The following is a 26,111-nucleotide window of genomic DNA, read 5'->3' on the forward strand; positions in this document are numbered from 1 at the left end:
TTTGTCACGCCGTACGGTTGCTTCCAAGGGGCAAAGTTCTAAGAGGTATTATTTCAATGCCAATTTAGGAGTATAGCTGGCAGCGCAGGTTCGCTCCTGGGCCCCGAAAATAAATGAATTGTAATTTAAAATGGAAAATATTTCGCCGCTCATAAGACCATTGAGTTGGGAATAAATAGAGGTACAACTAAACCTGGCTAGCGCGGGACCAATTTCATTAAATAAGGAGACTTTATCAACTTTATCGTTCTACCGTGGCGGCATCTGTCTCTAGTGGTAGCAACTATATTGCAATTGAATTTTTTCGCGAATCTGATGGGAAATTGAAATGTATGATTACTCGTAACAAACAAACCTTTGAAGTTGTTTAAAAATAATTTTATTCTGTCAACACGATCCTTTTTAACTCAAGTTACGGTGAGTTAGCTAATAATTATTTATTTTTAGCCATATAACTTTACAAAATATAGATGGCGCTACCGCCTAATTATAAAGATGAATTTCGTACAGTCTTATCAGAACAGGTCCCGCGTAACCATGGCAACTGAAATCGTAATTGTAATTCTAGCAGTATTATTCCCAATTCAATGCATAAGACCATCTAGAAATCAAAGTAGAAATAATAATATTTGGTTCCACTCCGACTTTTCTAACACCATTATGACTTTTAAATTAGAATTGATTCTGTGTGTTAGTTGGTTTGTACGAGGACACTTTGTCGCGAAGAATCGATAGCGGGTTTTTGCTTAGAGTAAGAAGTAGGCCAGTCTACGTTTACCTATTTGACGCAGTGCACCTCGGCGAAGGTTATTTTCTGTAATGGACCGTTATCCGAAATGTTGTTATGATGGTGTTTACATCGTTTGGATAGTTTCACGTCAAATTTCAAAAATACGCTGGTTTTTGTTTTTATTTGGTATAACCACGTAATTATTTAGCTAGGCACTTTACGAGCGCCAGCCATTAAATATAATACGATATTGATTTTGGAGGTGCTCCTCTTTTTACCTAAATGGTATAAAGTTGCTTTTTCGACAACCTACTAGTATAGGCGATCCTATATATATACAGGGCTTAGTTCATTAACATTAAGGGGGAGGAGCTTACTCTTTGAGCAGGAGGGGGATTGGGTGCAACGCTAAAAATTACTCAACTTTCTACCTAAGTATAAATATTCTTCCAAAAAAAAACCGGCTCGACGTTTAGCGTCATACTTTTAAAATCCCCGCTTAGTACTTTCAATATAAGGTGGTTTCTTTTCGCTTGTTCCGGGATTTTGGAGTAGGGTAAGAAGAGTAACGCTATGACGTCATTTTACTCCGATTCTGTGGTGGCGAATAGTTCGAGTCTGAGTAAAACGTTTTTCAAAATCGCTGCCTGTGGCCTTTTTAGCTGATAAACAAAATCTGATTTACTCTCTTTACACCTCCTTTCCAGAAGGAGAAAAAAGTGTAGCCCTAATACTCCGGAACAAGCGAATAGTTTGCGGGCCGGAATAATTCTCATTTACTGAACTGGTGAAAAAACCGTTTTAGGGTTAAAAGTGTACACTTTTAGTCCGAGAACCACCTAATAGCGCAAGGATTATAAATTTTTTGCGTTTTTTGGATCCAATAGCCGCGTTCACACTAAACACTTTGGAAACGTTTTAAAACGGTTTCGAAAGATCAAATTGAACATTTTCGTTGTCAACCGTATTAATAGACGTACGATAAATACATTTGACACCTAAGTATATACAATTTGATCTTTCTAACTAACTCTAAATACTCGTGACCATAACTGAAATAACCCGTTTTAAAGTGGCATCCGTTTTCTCGTTTTGCTAGGAAGTGGAGAAAACCCCGTGTACTGGGGCATCCAGTTGGACGAAGACTTACTAGAAACCATAACCAGTCTCTATCCGGAGTGGTTCAAAAACTGCGGCTCGCCTAGCGCCTCCTTCTCCCGCGGCCCCAACGGTATGCACGCCAGTAGCCACGCTGGCAATTTTCGCGTCCGTGGCTCGCCAGTTCCCGACGTAACGATCCCTTTCTTGTTGTCGGCAGTCAAGGCAATGGGAACAGCTTCCTCGGATAATCTGACGATCTTGACCAACAACAGCCACAGCACCACGAGCAGCCACAGCAGCGCCACGCCCTCCAGCAGCGCCTCCCCCGTCGCCTCACCCCTCCCGCCCGCCGCCACCTCCTCGGCACGCTTCTCGCCCGCCAGTTCCTCGTCCAACTCCAGCTCCTTTTCCTCGTCCTCGTCGTCCTCCTCCTCGTGCTCCTCGTCGTTGTCTTCCCCGTCCAGTCGACGAGTGGCCACCCCCGCAGCCTCGTCGTCCCCGGCCACCGCCTCACGCTCATCCCCACCCAAGTGCCAAGTTGAAGTAGACGAAGCCTCCCTGCAGAAAGCCATGGACAGGAACAAAGAATGTAAGCGTCAAGAACCTATTCCTACTTACCATCCAGCAAATAGACCAAGAGCCGAACGGGTTTTTTCCTTTCTCGTGTAGCCCTGAAAGTGAAACTCATGATGAGACGTCCCATCTCGCAGCTGGTGGACCAGGGAATTATGCCACGTACGTTTACTTCTTTTGGCCCACCCCAAACGTTTTCCAATCTGAACGTTTATTTATGTTTCTTCAACCCTCTTTTTCTTAAAATTTTCAGCGCTGAAAACGCCTCCCGCATTCCACGAACAAAGGCAAAAACTCGAAAGAGCCAAAGTACGTCATACAACGTCGTGACTCACGCCCCAATATTGAATAAAGGATTAATTTGGGTTTTTTTTTGTTTACTTCGTAAAGACCGGTGATTTATTAAAGAACAAAATTCAACGAAGGCCTGATCGCCAAGAGTTGATTCAAAATCATATTTTAGAAGGTACGTTTGTATGGTTTAGTTTTACTTAACCATCTTCGCCCTTGAAATACGTCTTGTCAGATCGTATTGGCGTCGCCCATTGATATCAACCAAATAAAATCTGTCAAAATGTTTTTAGATACGACAGTAGATCCTAGCCTACAAGACAAACAACGCCAATTGAAGAAAGCCCGTTTGGCTGATGACCTTAACGACAGGTTATCACATAGACCTGGACCTTTAGAATTAGTCAAAGGAAACATTCTACACGCTGATGAAATCTTTGCTCAAGCAGTTAAAGGTAAATTATTTCGGAAAGTTCCTGCTTACGATCATATAATGTAAATATGATAATTTCTTCGCAGTGGGCGCCATAAGATTCAAACCAACCTGCGAGGGCCAACTGCTTAAGCATCCACCGCCTCGCTTCACCCTCGAAGACGACAGTGGCAGTGACGGCGCCGTCTCACCGCCCCAAGACCTAAATGACCAATCGCAGAATAGCTTGCCATCGGTCTTTGATGGGCCAGAACCCGTTTTGAGCCAACCAAAATCCCAACCCGAAGCACCGTCTTTATCAGTGTTTTTACCATCCCTTACTGCCAGTTCGTCGCGGGGATGTACTCCCGTTACTGGTACCACTTTAATAACTGTCTCTCAACCGGGACCGGCTCCGGGAATTCAGTGGCCGTCTCCCGCGGTAGTGTCTTCGGTGTTGACGCCTCAGACTTCGATCCTGAACGCGGTATCTTCCGCTACGCAGAGCGTGACGCCAACATTTTCCACCATCACGACCTCCACTAGCTCAAATACTAGAGAATCAGGACCAAGTTCCAGTAATAAACCCAGGAAGAAGTCCAAATCGAAGGCCCAACCAAAGGCCCGAACTATTAAATTTCACGAATATAAGGTAAGTTTCGGTTATCCTTGAACATTTTGTTTTTCGTATGGTATATGTCAATGTAATTAACCCCACTAGGGACCTCCAAGCGCTCAAAAGAGTCAAGCGGCCAGTACTTCCAACGCAGAGACATCCTACGAGCTGCTGCTCCAACAGCAACAACTGTTCTTACAATGGCATTTGGAATTGCAGAGAAATTTCCCCCAAATGATATTACCAGCGACTCAGAAACCGCAAAATGGAAATCAGGGTGAAGATCAACTTCAGCAACATGGCTTCGGATCCTTCAACGTCGGTACTGGACCTGGAGCCACTAACATTATTAGCGTGCCAACTACTGTCGGGGCTTCGACGATAACCCTCAGCTCGCCTCCTAATCATTCAGTTCCACAACACATTCAACCTAATCAATCTCCGTCACAAGTCGTAGTCGAAGTCAGTAGCCCCTCACCTAGACTCGTTACCAGACTGGAGGACATGAAAGGTAACGTTCGATTAGCGACTTATCATCCCAAGTAATAGTAAAGATTTCTAATAGTTTTGAGTCGAAAACCTAACGTAGTGTTTTAACATCTGCAAGCCGATTTATTTACGAAACAAAAATAGTCATAGTAAATTAACACGAGCGTTTCTTCTATTTTGACTTTCCAATAGTAAGCGACTTAAAACTTGAGCTGAAAAAGCGAAATTTACCAGTATCGGGATCGAAACCGCAGTTAATAACCCGTTTGAGGCCATTCAAAGAGTTCTCAACACTGGGGCAGGCCATCAAAACTGAGACAAGCAGCACTTCAGTCTCAAACGCAATGGCGACAACGCACGCCCTTCCCGTCAACGTCGGCGGTATTATATTAGACACTGTGACCCCTACTTTAACGGCGGTTCACCCATCGGTAACCTTCGTGGACGGTAATACCCAAGCGACAGTCGGCGTTGTGGTCAACACTGCCACAAACAACCCCGAATCAATCGGTGATATCTTTGTAGCCAAACACTCTCCCGTGTCTCCACCGTCCGTGGACATCGGACAAACTATGGACCATCCTACGGGTCTCAAAGACTCTAGACCACCATCCGTGGTCCCGATGGAAATCGATGCCAATTCGGACAACGCAATGGACTCTATGGACGTCACTATCAGCAATAACGCCAACGCAATAACCGACTCGAACGCAGCCTCGATTGCGATTTTAACGAACGAAGACATCGTGCGCATGCAGCAGAAGAAAATTGAGGAGTTGCAACGTCAACTGCAACAGTCTCAGCTGCAACTGCAACAACAGCAATTACTGCAATTACCGACTGTTACGTCCACCATTCCTCCTCCTCCACCTCCGCCACCGTTGCCTCAAACTACAACGCAATCTATTCTGCAAATGCCTGTCGTGACTTTGGCGGCCGTCGTGGCTACACCCGTACAGACCCCGCAAATAAGCGTTGCGGCTACGTCACCCGCACTACACCGGCAAATTCTTCAGCAACATTTGCAACAGAAATTGCAGAATGGTATCACGACTAATATGGCGGCTGTGGCCACCAAATCGGCAAATATAGCACCTGCCTTGAGTTCCGCGGCGGTGAAGGCCAGTCTGGCTGCGTTCTTGCATAATCAACATACTCCGGCGTCAAATGCGAGTCAACCCGCAGAGCCAACTAAACCGAGACCAGTTCCCAATGGTTTGAACCATCACAGAACCGCATCACTGCCCACTATTCACGTCGTGCAGGAAGATAGTTCCAAAGGCTCAGGGTCACCACCTGGAAATAGCAACGATTCTTTCACCGAGGGAAGACCACCTCCACCGGACTACGACGAAGCCACGAAACAACTAAATAAGGTAGGATAATCTAATTTTACTACAATAATAATAATACCATTAAATTGCATATGTATATACTTGGTATGTCAAAGGAAGACTATGGTACCCCTAATGATACAGGTAAAAATGGTCGGGATTTCACGCGAAACTCGCCTAGTGAATATTATTATAAATTCCCTGGGAACTTCGGTCTGAGAGTATTTTCTGAGTGAGTATCCACGGTTAGCCAATGAATTTCAAAATACGTGTAACATGCGGCCCGGTGGCAATAGATCCTTAGAGATTCCACGTGTTTAATTTCCTAATATTACTTTCGTGCCACTTGTATATATTATATAGCTAGCTTTTTTTTCCATATTTCTTTATTTAGCATTGCTGGTTTTTTTTTTTAGTTAAATTTATTTTTCTTTATAATTCGGTCGCGTGTCCTATCATATCGATTGTTCGATTATAATATTTTTAATTGCGTATAATATCAGCACCAGTTTGCTGTTGGACTGATGAACCACGTACAAGGGGCTCGAATCCATGGTAAAAAGTACATCAAGAGTCAAGCTGTTGACGACGTTTTAGAAATACTCATCAAAAATGGAGGTAGGCCTTTACGGTCCCAATTGTTTTGCCTCAGTTGTGGTTCTAGATACACCTTGCCGTTTTAATTTTTATATCTGATGTTAGAAATTTAAAGTTCCAACTTCAAGGATAGGTTAAACCTTCCATTAAAAATTGTCGATAACTTTATAATGGTGCAAAAACCATAACCAATCCGTGCAATATATAGGTATTGCAGTCGACGATAGCTACATAAAGACGGCATAGCTAGATTCCTTGCTGGCTAGAACCTCTACTGGTATGCTCAAACTTAATAGAATTTAATGAGCATAAATATTTCACAGAACTTCCGCCAAGCGCCGCTCAAGAACCTCCAACCCCAACAACCCCAGAATCGGCCGGCGGCAAGAGCGGCAACAACAGTACCCAACCACCCGTTTTCCCCGATCCTAACAGTCACAATTCCACCCCAAGTTCAAACGCTTCGACGGAAAGCGCTAGCTCAGTCACCAACAGCCCTACAACCAGTACCGCCACTATTACCAACAACATGATCACCACCTTGGCTAACGTTAACTCACCCATCTCAAACCCATCCCCGCCCACTCCTGTACCAACCTCTTTGCTAAGTGATCAAAACAACATGGCTAACGAAACACTAGATTTTGATTTCCATCTCGACCTTGACGACATGGAGGCCATGGATTTGGGAGCCGTACTTATGAACCAAGAGAACGAAACGGGCATGTCCAAGGACCTGAATTCCCTGAATATTATCAACGTCGGTGGTCCTAGCGCCATGCTCGACGCCAATTCCATGGATCACACTTCGCACAACCAGCTTATTCAACAACAAAATGCGAGTCAGTCGATGTTGCCGCCATCTATCGGCGATTTGGTCGGTAATCTTCAAGATGTTAACGTCACCATGGATATGGAGCTTTCCGATTGGCTAGACGTAATTATACCTACATCATCGACGTCCTCTACGTCGTTGGGTAACAACCCCTCCTTGACCTTGAATTGCAATACCTTTGGAAGTAGTTTTAGTGGCAATACCAATAATAATTCCATCAATCACCATAATAACAACATGGGAAGTAGCGGAAGTATGCTACATGGATATACCAATAACCACGAACATGATCCGTTACTGTCCAACCTTGGACAACAGTCGAATGACCCGTTTGACCTTTTCGCGGTTGAAGACATGGACTTCAAAACGCCAACGGAACTTAGCGTTTTGTCTTGGGATAAAGTCGATTTCGCCACCACTTAGACGCGTTTTGTTGTTCTCGAAAAATGGTGTTGAATGGAGTTGACACGTTTATTTCAGAAAATGGTGATGGAGCTGTATAAATTTGCGGCGTTACTTTCAGTTTAAACCAAAATCGCGTCAATTTGAATTTTTTGTTCATTTTGTGAAGAATTTGTGTGGACCAAATATGTTTTTGATTATAAAGTACCAGTTAAAACGAAAGAAATTTGGCAAGAAAAATTATAACAATTTGTTTTTCAAAAGTTTTCTTTGCTAATGTTACACGACGCAATTGTTAAGACTCGTACAAGGCTTAAGACGTTTTACGTTTTCCACTTTTGCGGACTTCTCTAGGATTGTTTTTGTGCCACAGTTGTAACCCTCCCATTTGATGTGATTTTTGTTTTTAGGCCATCATCTTCCATAGTAAGCATTTAATATAACCCAAATGACATTTTGGTTCGGTAAATATTCGATAAGAAAACCCTAGCGCTCTTTGGACAACCTAGGATGAACCTTTACGTGTATAAAAATGTGTATAATAATTTGAGGAGTATTTCGCTCGCTTTCAATAGAAAGTAAAAAATATACCCAGTGCCTTAAATACACGCTCTAAGAACTCCCTTTTTACCATTTTTTAACCGATCTAACCCTCATGCTAACTAGTGTTTTTTACGGTTTTTTTTCTTCTGTTGAATGAGAGAGGTTAAAAAAATTCCCAATGCCTAGATTTTTTTCTCCAAAAAAAAATGATGGAGCAGTTTTTTTTTCTTCCTTATTCTCTAATTTGTTGTTGGGGAAACGACATTCCATCTGGCTAAATTCGAAAAATTATCAGGCCCAGTAGGAATCCTTAAAATATCAAGCTCCATTGCTGGGACATTTTAAAATCTATGAGTGATATCACTCATTTTCAAGGTGGTACTGGATATTTTAAAGTTGACTATTGAAATGCAAAATCAACGATAAAATTTTTGTTATCTTAAATCTATGGGAAAAAATGGTCGTGACGTTTTGAAAGTAATGGTAGGGAATAAAATGACCAACACAAAGAACGACATTCCTGGCAATTTTTGTCGAGCCAGACTAATTGATGATTAAAAATTGATGAAATCCTTTTTGACCTCAACAATATAATGATAATTACCAGGAACCAACAACCAGTTTATGTTGTACATAATAAAATTACAAATATATATATATATTACCAACTTTGATTGCGATCAAATAAGAGATATGTTAATAAAGAGAAAGGGACTTTATTTGTCTGATTATAAGATCGAGATAATAATAAAATATACTTAAAAAATTATTTACAAAGTGTCTTCTCCAAAAACCAAATTAGGAAATTGTTTACTTTAGGCACTTTACACGGTATAATACGCAATAGGTTTGTTTATCTGACTTAATTATAAAACCTAAATATAGGAAATCAATTACCAATGGTATCTAAACCTAGAGAGCAAAAATGACTATGGTTTTGTTCATTTTTGGATTGAAAATCACATTTTTCAGTTTTTGTTTATGTAAGACAAATCCATCCATCTTATCTACAGCCCTTATAAATTTGGCATTGTAGCAGACGCTAGTTTCATACTGCCTACGTCATTTTAACTTGAGACAATTGATGGGATGTCACCCATGTGGATTTTTTTATCTTTGAATGTTTAATATTTCTGGTAGGAATCTATAATGCTAGTCCTTATGGTTTCCTGTTGCTGGCCACAAATGGATTTGCCTTTTCTGTTATTAATAGGTTATCATTATATCCTATTTTTAAAGTAAGCAATAGCAATGATTTAATTCCTACACAAATCTTTAGTTTTCAAATACTTTAGATACACTAGAAAATAACACTTTGAGAGAGAAAAAAACAAAATTAGAATTTTTTTTCAAGCATAGATGAAAATGTAATACTGCATTTTTCAGTGAGAATTTTACTAAACTACAACCGTGCTCTGTTAATTGAATAACCGTGTTGTCCCATGGAAGAATATAATTATAGTTAAGCAGATTATTAGCTCTAGTGTAAATCTAATATACACAACTATGAAATATTTTCATAATTAAAGCAGTAAGTATTACAGCCATTAATAAAGCTTTCCATTAGCACATCCCTAATGTTACGTACTATATAGAACGTTCTTTTTCCCCCAAATCAATTCTAAGCCTTAGTTAACCAGATATTAACAAATACATAGACAATTTTTGTTGAGCTCATCATATCAACTCTAAAAGCTATTAACAATTCTGAACAATATTTCATACCTTATAAATGCATTTTTTATTTCACTTATAATTGTTTTCCTTTTCCAGGATATTGGATTGGATTAAAAATTAAAATACTGGCCTACTTTAGGAAGGTAATTCAATAGTTCGTAAAAATATTGTTGTTTTTAAAAATAAAGTGACTTTGGCACGCTAAAAATTATCAAAGTTTGTAATAAAATGGCACACATACATTTTTCCATTTAAATTACAAACTTAATACGTTTAAAAGGTTTTTTGGTAAGAAGCTAAAACCAGGTTTAAAAAATGGAATATAGGAAGAGGTTAACATGATTTTTTGCAGGTTATTCCTCATCATGGATTTGAAAATCGTTTCTTGCCTGATTTGTGAAAGAATGTTGTTCTTCAAAAGACTTGTTTCCTTGGCTGAAGTTCAGGAGATCAATTCCTTCGTGTTCAATGCTCTTCAACAGATCCGAGTGAGGTTCTATGACCTCAGGTATATATTCAGCATTTTCCTTTGATTAAAAATTAAAAAAAAAATTCAGGCAACAGGCTTAAGATTCCACAGCCAATACTTCAAAATAAACTAACCGGAATTTCCACATGTTCCGCAGCCTGATAAATAATTAAATTTTCTCTTCCATTTTCAATAACATCATTTGAATTATTTGAAGCTGAACCATCACTTTTTGTAATCTAGATTTACAAAACAATAAATTTATTTTCCAGATTTGTATTGTGCTTAATTAAGAATAGGGTTGGCCGATATCGTAATTTAACCGATTCCAATATCACGTTTCAACCGTTACCGATACCGATTTTTTTACCGATATGGCAAATCGGTACCGATACCGATTTTACCGATTTTCACCGATACCGATTTTTTACCGATTGTACAATTCATTAGTCATTACTAATGACTCATTAGTAATGACTAATGAATTGTAAAACCCATTGCCAATGGTCTAAATAAAATGACGGGTGGGTTGTATTTTGAGAATAGCTGAGCGAATTTAGAAAAAAATCAAAATAATTTAAAATTTTAAATTTTTAATATTTAGTTATTTACCTCACTTAGGTACATTTAAAATTGAAATTATACTTTCAATTTCAAAATCGGTTTTAAATAATCGGGTAAAATCGGTATCGGAAGTTTTTTTTTATAATCGGGTAAAATCGGTATTTTAGACGCGAACCGATTAATCGGGAAAATCGCGATATCGGTGACCGATACCGATTTCATATCGGTTTGGGCCCAACACTAATTAAGAAAAATAAAGTTCTTACTCTTTCACGATGACTCCGCCAACTGCGTTGAATTTTTTTGGCTGCACTTTTACGTTGAAGTTCTTGAGCTTTTTCTTTGGATTGCATTGGAACTGCATCAACACTTTTTGGTGTGGTTTGTTTAGGATCATCCAAAATTTCCTCAATTGTAAGAACATCAGTCTTTTCAATCGGGTGTTCAACAGTCTTAAGAAAAAGGTTAAAACATTAGATTATAAAACTATTTAAAAAATGTAATCAACTAACCACAGTTTTTCCCTTTTTAACTACGTGTCCATTAGATGTAGTAGTTACAACTGTGGTTGTAGTACTCATTTTTTGCAAACCCACGTTTGATCGATGCATCGAAGTTCGAGATACTCTTTGGGTCTGTTTTGCTGCAGTGGTTGTTGCAGCTGGGGTATAAACTGATGACACCTTTGTAGCATTTGAAGGAATAGTACCGCCTAAGGAAACCCTAGCTACTGCTGAAGGTATTTTTTGAGCTTTACTAAGGTGAACTTTGAGAGTTTTTATCTCTTGTCTGTAAAGAGTTACAAATTTTAAAACAAGATAATGAATAATTTACAATTTCAAAATGTTCATACTCTTTATCTTTTAACTTCTGTTTCAGATTGCTGTTTTCTTGTTCAAGTTTTTTCATGGATTCTTTTGCCTTGTTCAACTCGGTATTTATGGCTTGGTTGGATTTTGGGGATGGTCTGTTTAATGGAGCGCTGGAACTCAGACGTAAGGAAGTTGGTTTTGTTGGAAGAATGTTTGAGGGAGATTTTGTAGTACCATTTCCCATTGCAGCATTTTTTGATACACTGGTCTCGAGTTTCCTGTAATTCCAATGAAATTTTGGTGAGCCTAACTATTTTTTGTTTTAAATCACTTTTATTTGCGGACAAAGGGTATTATAGTAGGTAATACCTTAATGCCTGGTCTTTGGATCGTAATTCAAGTTCAAGTTTTTGACATTTTTGTTTGAGGGTAGCCAAAGTTTCCTAGAAAAGTATCGTTTTTAGCAGCTAGTTAATTATGTTTTGCACTGGTTCTTACATCAGTCGATTCCTTTTTCTTCTCAATACCACTGCAATCTTTCTGCAAAATGATTTGACATGTTAAATGATTATAGGTCTATTAGCTAAAAATGTAATAAAGTGGAAAATATTGGTTTTTAAAGATTTCATGTCACAAATTCTTTAAGTACTTTTCTTATTTTCATAAAATACCTTAGCATTTGCTAGTTGTTTTTCCAAATTTTTAATCTTTTTAGTGAGTTCCTCTTCAGTTCTCCTTAATTTGCCTTTTAACAAAGTATTTTCATCTCTAGTATGAGTAAGTTCCTGTTTAAAAAATTAATATTAGTTAGGGTAGATAATATAATGATAATTATAATTAAATTTACTTTTCTCAGTGATAATATTTCCATGTTAGTATCCTCTTGGGTTCGTGCTTTTAATTCTTGGTTGTTACCAGCAGATTTAGCTGTAGAAACGTAAATTAAAGGTATTGCAAATTCTTGTATAAGAATCAGTTGCCGACGCCCAAAAATTCCCATTACCTAATTAACTAGCCTTTTAGGATTGTGCGATAGCGGTTACAGATTAAGATAAAATATATTAGAAATTCAAAGACAAGTCTAGATAACAAGGCTTTGTCAAAACTAATTTAAACATACATTGTCAAAGATTTATGTATCTCTTATCTTATCAATTCCCCAATTTTGTTGTAAATGTCAAATTTGAACATTAAATTGATAAAACTTCCCATATTCTCTACAGAAACCTCTTATATAGAACCATTTTTACCTCTAATTAAACATTTTAAGAGCCAACAATTTGAATTACCTCTGGGTTTATTAGTGGTGGATGAAGGCATTCTGGGCTTTATATTGGGTATCTGTCGTTTGTTATCTTTTAATACAACACTTCCGTTTGTATTGACCGGCGTTGTATCAGTTGTGGGATTGTTGGTTGTAGCCTTTTTTAAATTATTGGGATCGAATTTGGGTCTTTGAGTCCAGGTTTTACGTTCAGGTGGACCTCCAGCACGTGGGATAGTTGTCGCTATTGGCTTTTTTGGTTTTTCTGAGGGTGTCACTGGTGATATGGTTGATTTTTTGTTGGAGTTCTTTGTTGGTGGCCCTAATTTAATTGTACGGGGACGTTTTAAAGGTGTGACTTCGTTTACTGGCTTGTTGTCTGTAACACCAATTCCATGCCAGCTTGCAGGTAAGGAAGACACTGAAATTATACGTTATTTATAATCTTATAGCTTATAAAATATTGATTTTTTTGTCTTCTAATCAATATCTAGAATGTAGTCTTAATATAGTTTTTATATTTATAATTTTGTTCAAAATTTTTGGGTTTTAAGGGAGTCTAGCCTTTACCATTACCTTACGTGTATTATTGCTTAACAATGACTCATAAATTACTCAGAATTCTTACTTAATATCAGAATTTGCTGGGATGATCAGTGATGCGAAAACGTATAATATTCTACAACAATCTGTATTACTCTTGTATTGCCACCTATGAGCCTCAGTTCTGGTTGGTTGCAAAAAAAACTCAGGGGACCATCTACTAAGGACCTCCAGCCATGGTGAAGTTTCCAGATCGCATGCTCAAGAAGCCCTCAAGGACTGAAAGGTCTGAACCAGGAAGAAGTCCCCTCACAACAACAAGGAGGTGTGTCAGTTATAATTTGTGTCAGTTCGGCCATTTAGGCATGGCTTCGGATCTGGATTTTGGTATATTTCCATACTTTTAATTTTTACATTGGTTAAATTTTTCGTTAAATTTAGTTATTAATATTTCATTAGGAACTGTACCACAATCATATTTGGAAATATACGATATTCTATGTCCATGTCATGAAGACACACCAATTGACCGCGAAATGTTTTTTAACTTGTTTTCGATGCCAAGTGGTTTAACAAGGCAAAATTTAGCCCAGGTAATTATATTTTAATGGTTTTTATTCTTAAGGAAGTTATAATCATATTTTGGTAAAAATTTTAAAGAATTTGGATAGTACTGGTTTCTATATAAATTATTATGTTTGCCCATTAACTTATCATTTATCAAGATGTGATAGTATAACCAAATTATTGATAAAAACACATAATTTAGGCTGAAATCTATCAAACAATAGCCCCAGTTCATTGTTTTATGGTTTTTTGTACAATTAGATTTGGGAAATATCAGATAGCATTTGTCAAGGTAATCTCAAACGCACTGGAATCTTCAAAGCATTAGCTCTGATCGCTTTTGCCCAACAAGGGAAGCAATTATCTGAAAAACTAATTCTTAAATTTTCCGACCAAGGTATTTTCATTGATAACTCTCAAAATTCCATCTTTGTGGTTTTTAAATGAAACCTTTTCATCTAGAATTGCCTTCACCTGAATTGGGGGACTTACAGAATCTTAAAGCAATCCATTTACGTTTAAAAATGCAGAAAAATAATGAAATCTACTTGCTCAATAACGTCCTTGCGTTGGACTCCATTCAAGTCGCATTAGTTCCCGAAAAAAAAGGTTTATTTCTTAAACACACTGAGTATGAAGTGTCTAGTGAGGTAAGTTCCTGTTTATTGTAAATTTAAAATATTTAACTAAAGAATTACTGAATTAGTAGCTTAAGTTTGACGTTATAGTGGTATTATTGATTACAGAGGTTCAAATCGACCGTAGAGAGGCGTTACAATGATTTTGTAACATTTCAAGAGATTCTTTTACAAAGATTTCCATTTAGACTAATTCCACAGTTACCGCCAAAGAAAATGATGGGTGGTATGTACATATTTGTTTTATTTAAACCAGCAATTAAAAAGTAAATATTTAATTTAGCCAATGCTGAATTTATTGAAGAACGTCGTAAAGCTTTGAAACGGTTTCTTAATTTGGTAGCTAGACATCCAACTTTATCCGAAGATAGAGCCGTTCAATTTTTCTTCACATTTGCTGGAACTGTAAGGGTTTTTAGTTTTTTTTATAGAAAAATATTAATGAAAATATATAATTGATTACGGTCATTTATAGGATATTCAACATAAAATTAAAGATTACATTCGCAACATTCCAGAAGAATTGGAAACAAATCCAATGGACAACGTAGCTCCGGTTATTATATTTTCTACTTTTTCTTTAATTTTTTATTACTATTAAATCGAGTGTGACAATAGCAGGATGGGGGCCAAGTCAAGCTTCACATGACGCGAGAACAAATGCGGCAGGTGCACAATATATTGTACAACATAAGAACAGCAACAAAGAGAATGGTAGAGAAGGTAGAAGAAAATGGCTCAGATGTGCTGATTATTGGAAAAGAATTAAGCGTTTTGAGTCGTAACATTGGTTCCTCTGACTCTCTACTTTCTCTCGACATTGGTACTACGACAAATTCTTCGCGGGAGTTAACTTTACTCTATCCTCATTTTGGTTTAGTATCAGAAGCTTGTCATCAACATGTAAGTCGCAACAGAAGGTATTGTTAAATGTTTATTTTCTAATTTAAATTTTCGTTTTTCAGGCTCAACTCGAAGATGAAGAAGTGATTGAGAAATTAGATATACTATTAGAGCTATTGGCCGCTTACAAGGAACTAGGCGAGAGATTTGATGTTGAGAATAATCAAGAGCCTCCCAATCCAAATCGTCCCCGTTTAATATCTAGAAGTAAATCAATCGTAACCACTCCACCACCATCTCCGGGTGGAGTGCCGGAGGATGCCAAATCAGCACTCGCAGTTTGGGAGAGTCGAAAAACTTTTGCTTTGAACAGTCTACTTTCAGAAACTAAGCTTATTCAGGCTTATTTGGGTCTACTTCCACTGGTTTTACACTCCATGATTACAATACGAACAAAATGGCTTTATAAGGTGAGCTTTTCATTTACCTCTTTGAAATTTAAAATGGATCACATCAGAAGTATATAACATTTGTTATGAAAAAAGTATCCATTAAATCTATACAAATGAAATATGTACCTTGGCAGGCTCAAAGCAGTTTTCAGTGGGAAAAATTTGCCATCAATTTGCAAAAGCAGGCAGTGCTTCACAGCTCAAACTATACCGCGCATATTTTGGTAATGTAATACAGGGTTGCCACATGTCAGGGAATTTGAAAATGGGCCTAAAAAGTCGGGGAAAGGTCAGGGAATTCAATTTTATCTTGACACTTTTTTAAGGTAATTTTACTCTAGATCTATAACAAATTATGTGATTATAATTTATTTCCTTGAAAGTTTGGCTAATTTTTGCAACATTGCAATGACCTTGTATAAGTCCTTTTAAATTTATTAATTTCTGATAAAAGTAAAATTTTGTCCTTAAAAAGTCGGGAAAAATCTCTTAAAATGGTCAGGGAATTTGAATCTAAAAATTTTGTGGCAACCTTGTAATTGCTGTAAGGAAGCCAGGAAATGTTTTCCTTCACCAGCACTATTTTTTCTACTCAATGTTTTATGTGAAAAATTTATAAGGAGAGGGAGTCCTTTATTGAAATAGTAAAATGATAGGCATAAGAATACTGAATATTGATGCACAAGTAAAAATATATGGTGTTGGTTTAGATTTAGTTATGGAGTTTCCATTGCCATCTTGAAAAATTGTAGAATAACCGTGTTAATTTTTAGGTAATTTGATTTAAATGTTATGCCATTAAAGACCAAGAGTCTTGTCCCGCCCAATAGTTGTATCTGATATTCATCTAAATCCTTGTATTTATTTTAAATAGCAATCAACTATATGGGATCAAATGACTCCAATGGTTGAAGCTTTGAATGGTGCCACTAAACTATCATCTTCCGCTACAACTCCATTGATGAACAATACATTATCTCCAGACTCTCCAGCAAGATAACTTCAGCAATTAATATTGTAGATAGAAATAAATTCACCCTTCACTTAAAAGGCGCTAAATTAAATTGACCAACTAAACAACCCAAAATTTGTTAAACATAAGTCTTTCAATTAAAACTCCAACGCCAGCAACTGAAGAATGGATTTATTTTTATCGGTGCCAAATTGAAATTTAAGGTTTCAGGAAAAGTCACAATATTAAATAGATAAATTATGAATTATTTTACAAATGTGCTAAAGTGAGAGTTCATATCAAAAAGATGCAGAATAGTCAGAGTGAGAGATTAGAAAAATTGTTTATATTTTTAAGAGATTTTTTAGAGAAAATAATAGATTTATTTTGCGTTCAATGCATTTTATTGACTCAAAATATTAAAATATGTTATCGTTTGTGAATATTTATAGAAATAAAACCTAAGATAAAAAACAAAGCAATAACTTTGGTAAAATAAAATTAGTTGCGATAGTGCAAATGTTTTAGGATCCAGTTGCACTTAAATTATTGCTCGTTACGTCACGTTGGTAGCATAGCCGGCAAACTGCAAGATATTTGTCTTTACCGCCTATAACTTCAACCTGTAATGTGAAAGAACGCTTAAGTTTTGGCAAATCTAGATTTTACTGTATATTTTAGGCATCATTTTTACCTCCTTTTCCTGAGTTCTCCGTTTTGTGTACGATGCTTCTTTAAAGCATATCATACATACTGCTGTTAATTTTACGACACTTTCTGCTAAAGGCACCAAATTTAAAATATTCCCAAATCCCTGAAAAAAAATGATCATGTATATTTATTACTTTTAAGTTAATAATAGTGGACTTACTTTTTTCTGATATGTGCCATCTAATGCAGCTACAATTATAACTTTACCATTATTGGCCATTTTTTCAGAGAATTCCACAATATCAGGAAACTTGTGTATGTGATGTAAGTAATGTACATTAGTTAGTTATTCAACAGTGAAGTAGTTCTATATAAACTTACAAATTGTCCTTCATCAATACCAATTACACTAAAGTTTTGGGCTTTTTCAACTAAACTTTCAAGTTCCAACGCAGCTTCTGCAGGTAAAACCATTCTAAAAGTGTTTGTAATATCGGACATTTTTAATCATTACTTTATAATAATTAGGTTTTGGCTCTACCTATCATGAGTGGAAATTCCATTGTCATCATAGCGAGTATCATGCGCATACTTTATTATTAAACATTTGTGATTAGCTACCTGGTAACGTTTCAATCTCCTTATAAGCTCAGTACTATTGAAACATGTTTAAAATGAGATAAATTTAAATGTCTCTCGATTTGATTGTAAATGCTTACGATTTTCCAGAAAACATAGGACCAAAAATGAGCTAAAAAAGTAGATAATTCTTTGGAAACTCCTTGCTATCAAACCTAACTTACGTAAGTGATATATTTATTTACCTGTATTTGTCCCTTTTGAAGGTTTAGTTGTATATCATTGGTTTGAATTATAAGCATTTTGAAGATTGTAAAAGACAGCCAACAGTACAGTCTGGAAGTTGAAGTAATAATGCGAAAGTATAACGGCAAATGTTGAATTTGCGCGCATATTTAGCGCAATTTTTCTGCTACTCACCAATAATGATTGGCCAGTTAAAACACGGCCAACTTTGATCTCGAACAGCGCCCATTGGGTTGGGAATAATAGTTTGTAATAATTTCATTGTTAATGCTGCGCTCCTTTAAGGAGCCGCCCTGATCCTAAAGGGTGTACTATGTATGGCACAAATAAACCTTTTAATCTTTTTTAATACTATCTAGAGCCCCAGTTCAAATTTCCCCCATAGGCTTTAACACAGCATTAGTGAAGATAGGAACGAAAATCATGGGAGGGTTATCAACTACGACAAAAGCCACCTATGAGCAAAAAATGCAACTATTTAAATGAAAAATTCTTCGACGGCCCCTGCCGCCACCTATTAGCGACTTTGTGAACTATTATAATTTAAAGCTAAAAAACAAAACAACGAAGTTTCTTGGTAAATCATATTTCATTTTGAAATAATTTAGAGTATTTTAAAATATTAAATTTCACTAAAACAAAATAAAGTATGTAAAAAATGAATACAAATAAATAATAATGAATATAAATAAATAAATAAATAATGATTATAAATAAATAAATAATGAATATAAATAAAAAAATAATGAATATAAATAAATAAATAAATAATGAATATAAATAAATAAATAAATAATGAATATAAATAAATAAATAAATAATGAATATAAATAAATAAATAATGAATATAAATAAATAAATAATGAATATAAATAATAAAGAATATACACTGACTATTACCGTTAACCTCAGCAAGTTTACATGGGATTGGGAAACCGAAGATCTCGAGGGAAAACCCCTTTAACCAGTGGGGAGAGAACTTACAAACTTTACGCATAAGTATGGCACGCCAAACCGGACAAAATTCGACTTCCACTCACTCGCGCTCAGAATACGAACACAACGTAAAGTTGTTGCAAACATAAGATAAAATTACTCTCTCGCGCGCTCAGACTACGAACACAACGTAAAGTCGCTGCATACATAAGATAAAATTACTCTCTCTCTCTCTACATCGTGTAGCTCTACAAACATAACGTAAAGTGGTTGCAAACATAAGATAAAATTACCCTCTCTCTCTCTCAGAGTACGAACACAACGTAAAGTTGTTGCAAACATAAGATAAATTTACCCTCTCTCTCTACATCGTGTAGCTCTACAAACATAACGTAAAGTCGCTGCGTACATAAGATAAAACTACCCTCTCTCTCTCGCTCAGAATACGAACACAACGTAAATTTGTGGCAAACATAAGATAAATTTACTCTCTCTCTACATCGTGTAGCTCTACAAACATAAAGTAAAGTTGCTTCATACATAAGATAAAAATTTCTATGTAGCCGTCAATGCGTCAATTCGCCTAAATAGATTTTAAGTTTTAACTGAAAAATGTTTTCGATAAGGTAGGGCTCGCGACGACTGAAATAAATATAAAAAAGATACTGAACCCCACTAAATAAGTATTAAAAATCATAGATGGCGATAGCTGTTTCATAAAAGAATGTAGTTTCTACAAGGCCAAGTAATATAATAACGAATATTTATTATCAGAATTAAATGCACATGAGTTATTGCAATTGGCTTACAAGATAAAACCAATTAGAATGTATTAATTTCTACCATGAAACTGCATTAGGTAGTCTGGGCTTAGTCGCAGAAATGGGAGTGTTTAAGATTTTGCACACAATGCCTAAGGGATTAGTGTGTACTAGTGTGACCTGGTAAGTAGCTGATTCCGCCTTTCGTTTGATAACTCTCGAACGGTTTTCGGCACGTCATTCGATTAGACATAAAATTACGTTCTATTGGATGTCCCCGGCTAATTATTTTTGCATTAAATAGCACTATTAAAATAAATTAATATGTGGAAAAAGTAAATCGATCTACCTTGGGGTAAACGAGATATGACCCGTCTAAAATGGGGCCGTGGGAGTCAAATTTCTCATTTTTTGTGATATTGAAATCGTTATAAATCACGTTCTAATTTATGTCCCCGGCTAATTATTAGAGTAAAATAATATACGAAAAATCCAGGCTGATCTACTTGGCGGTTAGGGAGATATTCCCAGCAAACACCAATTAGTCGCATGGATGATGGATATCCAGTATATGTTATATTTGGATATTTTGGATATCCAATTTTTGTTATTTTACGTACAGTGGACTTCTGAGAACTATCCAAATGTCGGTGGTTTTCAAGTCTAAGGTACTTCCAGCAGATGTGCGGTTTGATATTCTAATAACATCCATTGGACCTAAATTTCGATATATTCAGTTGAACACAATACCTATATGATGTCTACTAGATGTGCGAGGGAGGTCTAAAGCGCATAAAAATTAAACAGTATGTCTAAAATATGTCCAGATAATATATAAATGAAATTAAACAATGTTAAAAAGACGTCTAATGGATGACTATAATTAAATTAGTTTCACGATAGGGAATTTTTATAAATGAACTCAACTGATATGAGAAAAATACTTTATTATACATATTACTTTATCACTAACATCCGAAGTAAATGAACCGCAGTTATTAAAGAGGGTACAAATTTTAAAGTGCATTTCTCTTAACGTGGTGAGATGAAAATCCATTGGAGTTCGACCTCCTTTAGTTCCCGCCAAAAATTGCACTAGGGAATTGTGGGTATCCACATTCCATATACACGTCATCACCTACTAGTCGATAGATGGCGATAGCGGAGCTATGAAGATGCGAAATTTGAAAACGTCGATTTAAGGGAGATCTCATATGGAAAATGCGCTTACGTCGTTAGTATGAGAGACATAGCGGTCTGATAACTTCGGTTCATTTACTTTTGATAATATAAGTATGTACAAATTTCCGAGGGGTCGGACACTTGCCATTATATTGTACGGGATTTCGGGATTTCGTAGAGATTTTGGCGATTTTGCGATTTCAATGTTAATTTACCATAGAGAGAGTTAAACGATTTTGCGATTTTCGACAAAGTGTACGGGATTTTGGTAAAGGTCCGACCCCTCCCAAATTTCGTATTTGCAAAACAATTCAGTAAATAATTTCAATAAAAACAAATGTTTTCTAGAGAAATTCGTATAAAACCAAATGATTTACAGTAAGGTAATATTTCTTTGGAAAACAAATCGGTAAATTGGAACAATAGCCCCGCCACCCCGTTGTTCCCCTTTCTCGACCCCCCTTAAAGTACTTTTTAAGGAGATTCCAATTTTGCGAAAATTATTCCCCGCAAAGCATTATTTAAAAAGTTAATTAAAAATTGCCCAAAGACTATACCTTGGCGGCTGAAGGCACTTGTGTTGGATGAGGTAGGACTGATGACGTGGACGATTCTTTAAATTCCTAGATTAATACTTTTTGGATAACGTGGGACTGATGACGAAAAAGAAAAAGGCTGAAATGCAAAACAGTACTAACTTTTAAGGGTTGGGAATTTTTCCCGTATTTCAACGCATTTTAGGCTTTTTTAACCATACTATGTCATATTATACGTCTTCTGTGTGATGTTGAATAATACAACGTCGAATGTATTCTAAGTATTGGCGCCTGACGGGGCGGCGCCTCCCCAACCCCATACTAAAAAAGCTATGGGCCATCTATACCGCAACCTAGAGGACAGCACCAAGCCTGACGCATCAAGGAACGTCAACCCGATATTAATCCAACTAACCTAATAATATAAATAACCTAACCTATTTTCCCCGCCAAAACCCCTAAAATGCGTTGAAATACGGCGAAAATACCTAAAATAAAAAAGTAAGTTAGTAATGTTTTGCATCTCCACATTTTTCTTGAACTAAAAAGTGGGAAACATGTGGCCGGGCTATTGTTCCAAATAGCCAACAAATCATTTAAATTTAACGAAAATGAACAATATTTGTAAACATATCGAAATTTCACTAAAAGAGCCAAATTTCATAAAACGTTTCCAATGTGAAGTCGATGTTAAGAACTACAGCACTGCTCGTCACATTTCACGTATTTATAACGAATAAAATATGGATTTACCTGATTTGATTTTTAGTTTAAGTTGACTTTTTACTTTTTTCTGGTACAGTAGAATATAATTAAAGTTTAGGATCATTCCTACGATAGAGGCCAATGTGGTTGAAATGGCTTGAAACTTAGAACCTGAGACTCCTTGATCCATTTGGACAAGGCTGCCAGAAAACGATTTTTGTTTAAGAAATGGGAAGTTCCCGTTGAGGTTAGGATACCTTAGGTTAGGTTAATATTGGATTGGATAATACTCGGTACGATATGGCTAGGTACTGTCCTCTAGGTAGCGTTGTAGACGGCCCAGTGTGAAGTCGATGGCTTAAGCGCAGCGCGTCACATGGTATAGCGGACAAATCAAATATAGATTTACCTGATTTGATTTTAGTTGAAGTTGACTTTCTACTTAACTAAAAAGTACTATTTTACACGAAAAAGTTAATTTTCGAATCGCGAAACGTAATATTAAGTAAAACTAATCGAATCAAACGTAAGAAATAGCGAGGCTCCAGCGAAGATTGAGTACGCTAGCTAGCAAACGACGGAGTTCATACTAGCGCTCAATCAGGGCTGTACAGAGGTACTAATATTTTAAATTTCTATGTGATCAAATGTTTCGCGCGTGCTTTTTTAAAGTGATTTCATTTTGAATTTATAATTTTGTTATTTGCTTTATCTTAAATATTAGACTATCGATTTCAATTAAGATATATAGTTTTAATGTTCGGGTTTAACCTTGAAGCAGTTGCTAGACATCGCTATGGAATGTTCGGTGCACTCAGGGGCGTTCTAGAATAGTTTCACCACAAATATGAAATAAATTTAGGCCTATTATAAAATTCAGAAAACAGCGCCAGCTAACATCAACTTCGGATATCCTTCTAACGTGCTGCAAAGTTGGTGGTTTTGTAGACCTATTTCGTATGTGAGGTTGACATCATTCTATCGGATAGCACAGTTTTAATGGATATTTTGGATATAAAATGAACATACAATCATAAACTGAGTTATTTTATAAGGTTCCATAAACATCCAGTAGATATAATTTTTGGATTGGATATATATGCGACATTTGCACATACATAAGATATCCAGTAGACCATGTGTTTGCTGGGATTGTTTTTTTAAATATTTCCTTTAGGGAAATGCCTTCCAGTTTTTAAGCCAATTTCAATAACTAATGTTAAATTACTTCTGATAATAAAAATTAATTAATTATATTTCTTAGTCTTGCGGAAACTACATTCTATCGCCATCTATGATTGTTAATACTTATTTAGTTTGGTCCAGCATCTTTTGTATATTTATTTCAGTCGTCGCGAGCCCTACCCATAGAAATCTCATAGGTAACTAGAATGCTGCCGTGTAACTGGAAAATGGGCCAAACGCCGTGGCAGACGATAGCCAGATCTCAGCCAATCAGAGCTCAAAGAGTGGTTCTGCCAAGAATTTAAAGTCACCAGAGAGAATGACGTCACCTATCTCCCGCTATAGTAGCGGATCCAAGGAGGATTATTATCCTCCTTGGCGGAACCACTCTACGGCCTCTCATTGGCTGAAGGTTCAAGGCGAACTGGCGTCAAGCTCGGCCGTAGGCGGCAGCATTCTAGTTACCTATGAGATTTCTATGGCCCTACCGTATCGAAAACATTTTTCGGTTAAAATCTATTTCGGCGAATTGACGCATTGACGGCGACATAGAAGTTTTTATCTTATGTATGAAGCAACTTTACGTTATGTTTGTAGAGCTACACGATGTAGTCAGAGAGAGAGTAATTTTATCTTATGTTTGCCACAACTTTACGTTGCGTTCGTATTCTGAGCGAGAGAGAGGGTAATTTTATCTTATGTTTGCAACAACTTTACGTTATGTTTGTAGAGCTACACGATGTAGAGAGAGAGAGTAATTTTATCTTATGTATGCAGTGACTTTACGTTGTGTTCGTAGTCTGAGCGCGCGAGAGAGTAATTTTATCTTATGTATGCAGCTACTTTACGTTGTGTTCGTAGTCTGAGCGCGCGAGAGAGTTATTTTATCTTATGTTTGCAACGACTTTACGTTGTGTTCGTATTCTGAGCGCGAGTGAGTGGAAGTCGAATTTTGTCCGGTTTGGCGTGCCATACAGAAGGAGTGGTTTCGGATTTTCACCCACTGCTACTAGCTGGGATCGAACCCGACTCCTCGTGCTAATTTAGAATAAAAATGTCTTCTATTTTTTTGGAATATTAGTGCTGCTTCAACTTATGCCAAGAAACTTTTTTTGTTTCTTCCATTATTTTCGCAAGACGAAACTGCGCATTTCCTACCCATTATGCTTAAAATTTCACTCAAAATCTATTACAAAATAGTAAAGAATTCACAAAAGAAACCTTTATTGTGTTAATAAAGAAATTTCAGATATACGTGGCTTTAATTTAAAAAAAAAAGTTTTCAAAATTTTTCTTAGAAACGCGTCGCTTTCCCTCTTCAATTCAAAAGTTAAAATTATAATAGTTCACAAAGTCGCTAATAGGTGGCGGCAGGGGCCATCGAAGAATTTTTCATTTAAATAGTTGCATTTTTCGCTCATAGGTGGCTTTTGTCGTAGTTGATAACCCTCCCATGATTTTCGTTCCTATCTTCACTAATGCTGTGTTAAAGCCTATGGGGAAAATTTGAACTGGGGCTCTAGATAGTATTATTCCCAACTCAATGACAGCGCCTGATCAAAGTTGGCCGTGGTTAAAATCTTTGAAGTTTTAGATTATTTTTGGATTAAATGCTGTTAATGCTTGCTATTAATAAAAAAATGATTCTTCACAAAGGGCTCTCCCAAGGATCAGATATTGAGATATGGTTTAGAGGAAAATTTCTTGATTCTTTTTGAATAATTTTAAAACGCAAAATATATTTTATAAATGCTCGAAAAAATTATGATTTTTTTAATAAGATTTTTCACTGACTATGCTGAAGATGGAGCTACTCAACACCAGGGGTGCTTTCTATTCTATTATTGATTATTATTTATTCAAGAGAGACAGCGTTGCCAGACGTACGATAACTATCGCCAGTGCGATAATTTAATCGAAATTTTTAGGGCGTACTATAATTTCCATGGCAAAGAATATCGTACCATTATTTCGATAATTCTGCCTCAACGTACGATAATGTACGATAATTTTTTAAAAATTTTAAAAACCTACGAACGATTTATTTTATTATTAATTTATATAACTTCTACTTAAAAATGAATTATATAAATTTTCTGCCGAACGTGCTGCGTACATGTAGTACTGAGTGTGAGTTTATTACTCCTAACTGTTACCGCATTTCTTATACATTTTTAAATATATTAAGTTCAGTTAATAATGATAATAGACATTTTGTTCATTTCCCTGAAATAAAACTCCTTAGTGTTTTCAAAAATATCATCTAAATTTAACGCATTTATGTATGAATTAAAATTTAGCGCCAAAAAGAAATGTACGCTAATTTTCCAGGAAAATCGATAATTTTTTGGCCTAGATCCGATAATTTCAGATTTTTGATCTGGCAACGCTGAAGAGAGAGCTCCTCAAAAAGCCAGAACTAGGCTTATTCAAAGATTGTATAACTACGTACCCTAGATTCGAAATCAAGCTCCTTGAACGTAAACGCAGGCTCTAATTACTGAGCTCCCGTCGGAAGTCGGAAAAAAGCTCCATGGTAAAATCGCGAACAAGTAAAGAGACCAAGAAGTGGGGGAGAAAACTACGCTAGGGACTAGGGTGGGACACGGCAACTCCAAACGTATTT

The 26,111-nt window shown here is 36.5% G+C and overlaps 4 protein-coding genes across 7 annotated transcripts in view; 2 read left to right on the forward strand and 2 right to left on the reverse strand.

Moving 5' to 3' along the window:
- Mrtf (Myocardin-related transcription factor) overlaps positions 1–8,692 on the forward strand; it is a 40,083-nt gene extending 31,391 nt beyond the window's left edge. For 2 of the 3 annotated variants that reach the window (XM_090176734.1, XM_090176719.1), the window contains 10 exons: positions 1,830–2,420; positions 2,501–2,566; positions 2,658–2,713; positions 2,795–2,870; positions 2,989–3,150; positions 3,215–3,759; positions 3,829–4,234; positions 4,405–5,588; positions 6,050–6,164; positions 6,467–8,692. In XM_090176734.1, the coding sequence (XP_090032860.1) occupies positions 1,964–2,420; positions 2,501–2,566; positions 2,658–2,713; positions 2,795–2,870; positions 2,989–3,150; positions 3,215–3,759; positions 3,829–4,234; positions 4,405–5,588; positions 6,050–6,164; positions 6,467–7,401 (4,002 nt within the window). In that variant the 5' untranslated portion in view covers positions 1,830–1,963 and the 3' untranslated portion in view covers positions 7,402–8,692. The remainder of the gene's footprint in view (positions 1–1,829; positions 2,421–2,500; positions 2,567–2,657; positions 2,714–2,794; positions 2,871–2,988; positions 3,151–3,214; positions 3,760–3,828; positions 4,235–4,404; positions 5,589–6,049; positions 6,165–6,466) is intronic. The other variant, XM_090176727.1, reaches the window with a different exon arrangement.
- Positions 8,639–13,314, reverse strand: LOC149961319 (uncharacterized). The gene is made up of 11 exons (XM_090176785.1): positions 13,291–13,314; positions 12,735–13,130; positions 12,293–12,372; positions 12,117–12,230; positions 11,944–11,985; positions 11,815–11,888; positions 11,487–11,723; positions 11,146–11,422; positions 10,900–11,085; positions 10,204–10,308; positions 8,639–10,127 (listed from the first exon to the last, which is right to left on the reverse strand). The coding sequence occupies exons 2-11, from the start codon at positions 12,763–12,765 to the stop codon at positions 9,954–9,956; spliced, it is 1,320 nt and encodes a 439-aa protein (XP_090032911.1). The 5' UTR covers positions 12,766–13,130; positions 13,291–13,314; the 3' UTR covers positions 8,639–9,953.
- A 13-nt stretch (positions 13,315–13,327) lies between these two features.
- On the forward strand, positions 13,328–17,200 carry LOC149961320 (sorting nexin-8-like). Of its 2 annotated transcripts, none has more exons than XM_090176742.1 (10): positions 13,328–13,639; positions 13,712–13,845; positions 14,081–14,216; positions 14,282–14,469; positions 14,566–14,683; positions 14,741–14,862; positions 14,933–15,013; positions 15,076–15,360; positions 15,423–15,770; positions 16,627–17,200. In XM_090176742.1, the coding sequence occupies exons 1-10, from the start codon at positions 13,489–13,491 to the stop codon at positions 16,750–16,752; spliced, it is 1,689 nt and encodes a 562-aa protein (XP_090032868.1). In that variant the 5' UTR covers positions 13,328–13,488; the 3' UTR covers positions 16,753–17,200. The 2 variants fall into 2 exon arrangements, with proteins under 2 accessions (XP_090032868.1, XP_090032875.1); XM_090176749.1 differs by having other exon boundaries at positions 15,079–15,360.
- Positions 17,092–18,348, reverse strand: LOC149961321 (thymidine kinase, cytosolic-like). The gene is made up of 7 exons (XM_090176797.1): positions 18,180–18,348; positions 18,075–18,106; positions 17,897–18,010; positions 17,737–17,830; positions 17,576–17,665; positions 17,399–17,518; positions 17,092–17,327 (listed from the first exon to the last, which is right to left on the reverse strand). The coding sequence occupies exons 1-7, from the start codon at positions 18,234–18,236 to the stop codon at positions 17,229–17,231; spliced, it is 606 nt and encodes a 201-aa protein (XP_090032923.1). The 5' UTR covers positions 18,237–18,348; the 3' UTR covers positions 17,092–17,228.
- Between the last annotated feature and the right edge of the window lie 7,763 nt (positions 18,349–26,111).

This window comes from Leiobunum rupestre, chromosome 1 (genome assembly GCF_980474605.1).
Source record: "Leiobunum rupestre chromosome 1, qqLeiRupe1.1.hap1, whole genome shotgun sequence".
Taxonomy (NCBI): domain Eukaryota; kingdom Metazoa; phylum Arthropoda; class Arachnida; order Opiliones; family Sclerosomatidae; genus Leiobunum; species Leiobunum rupestre.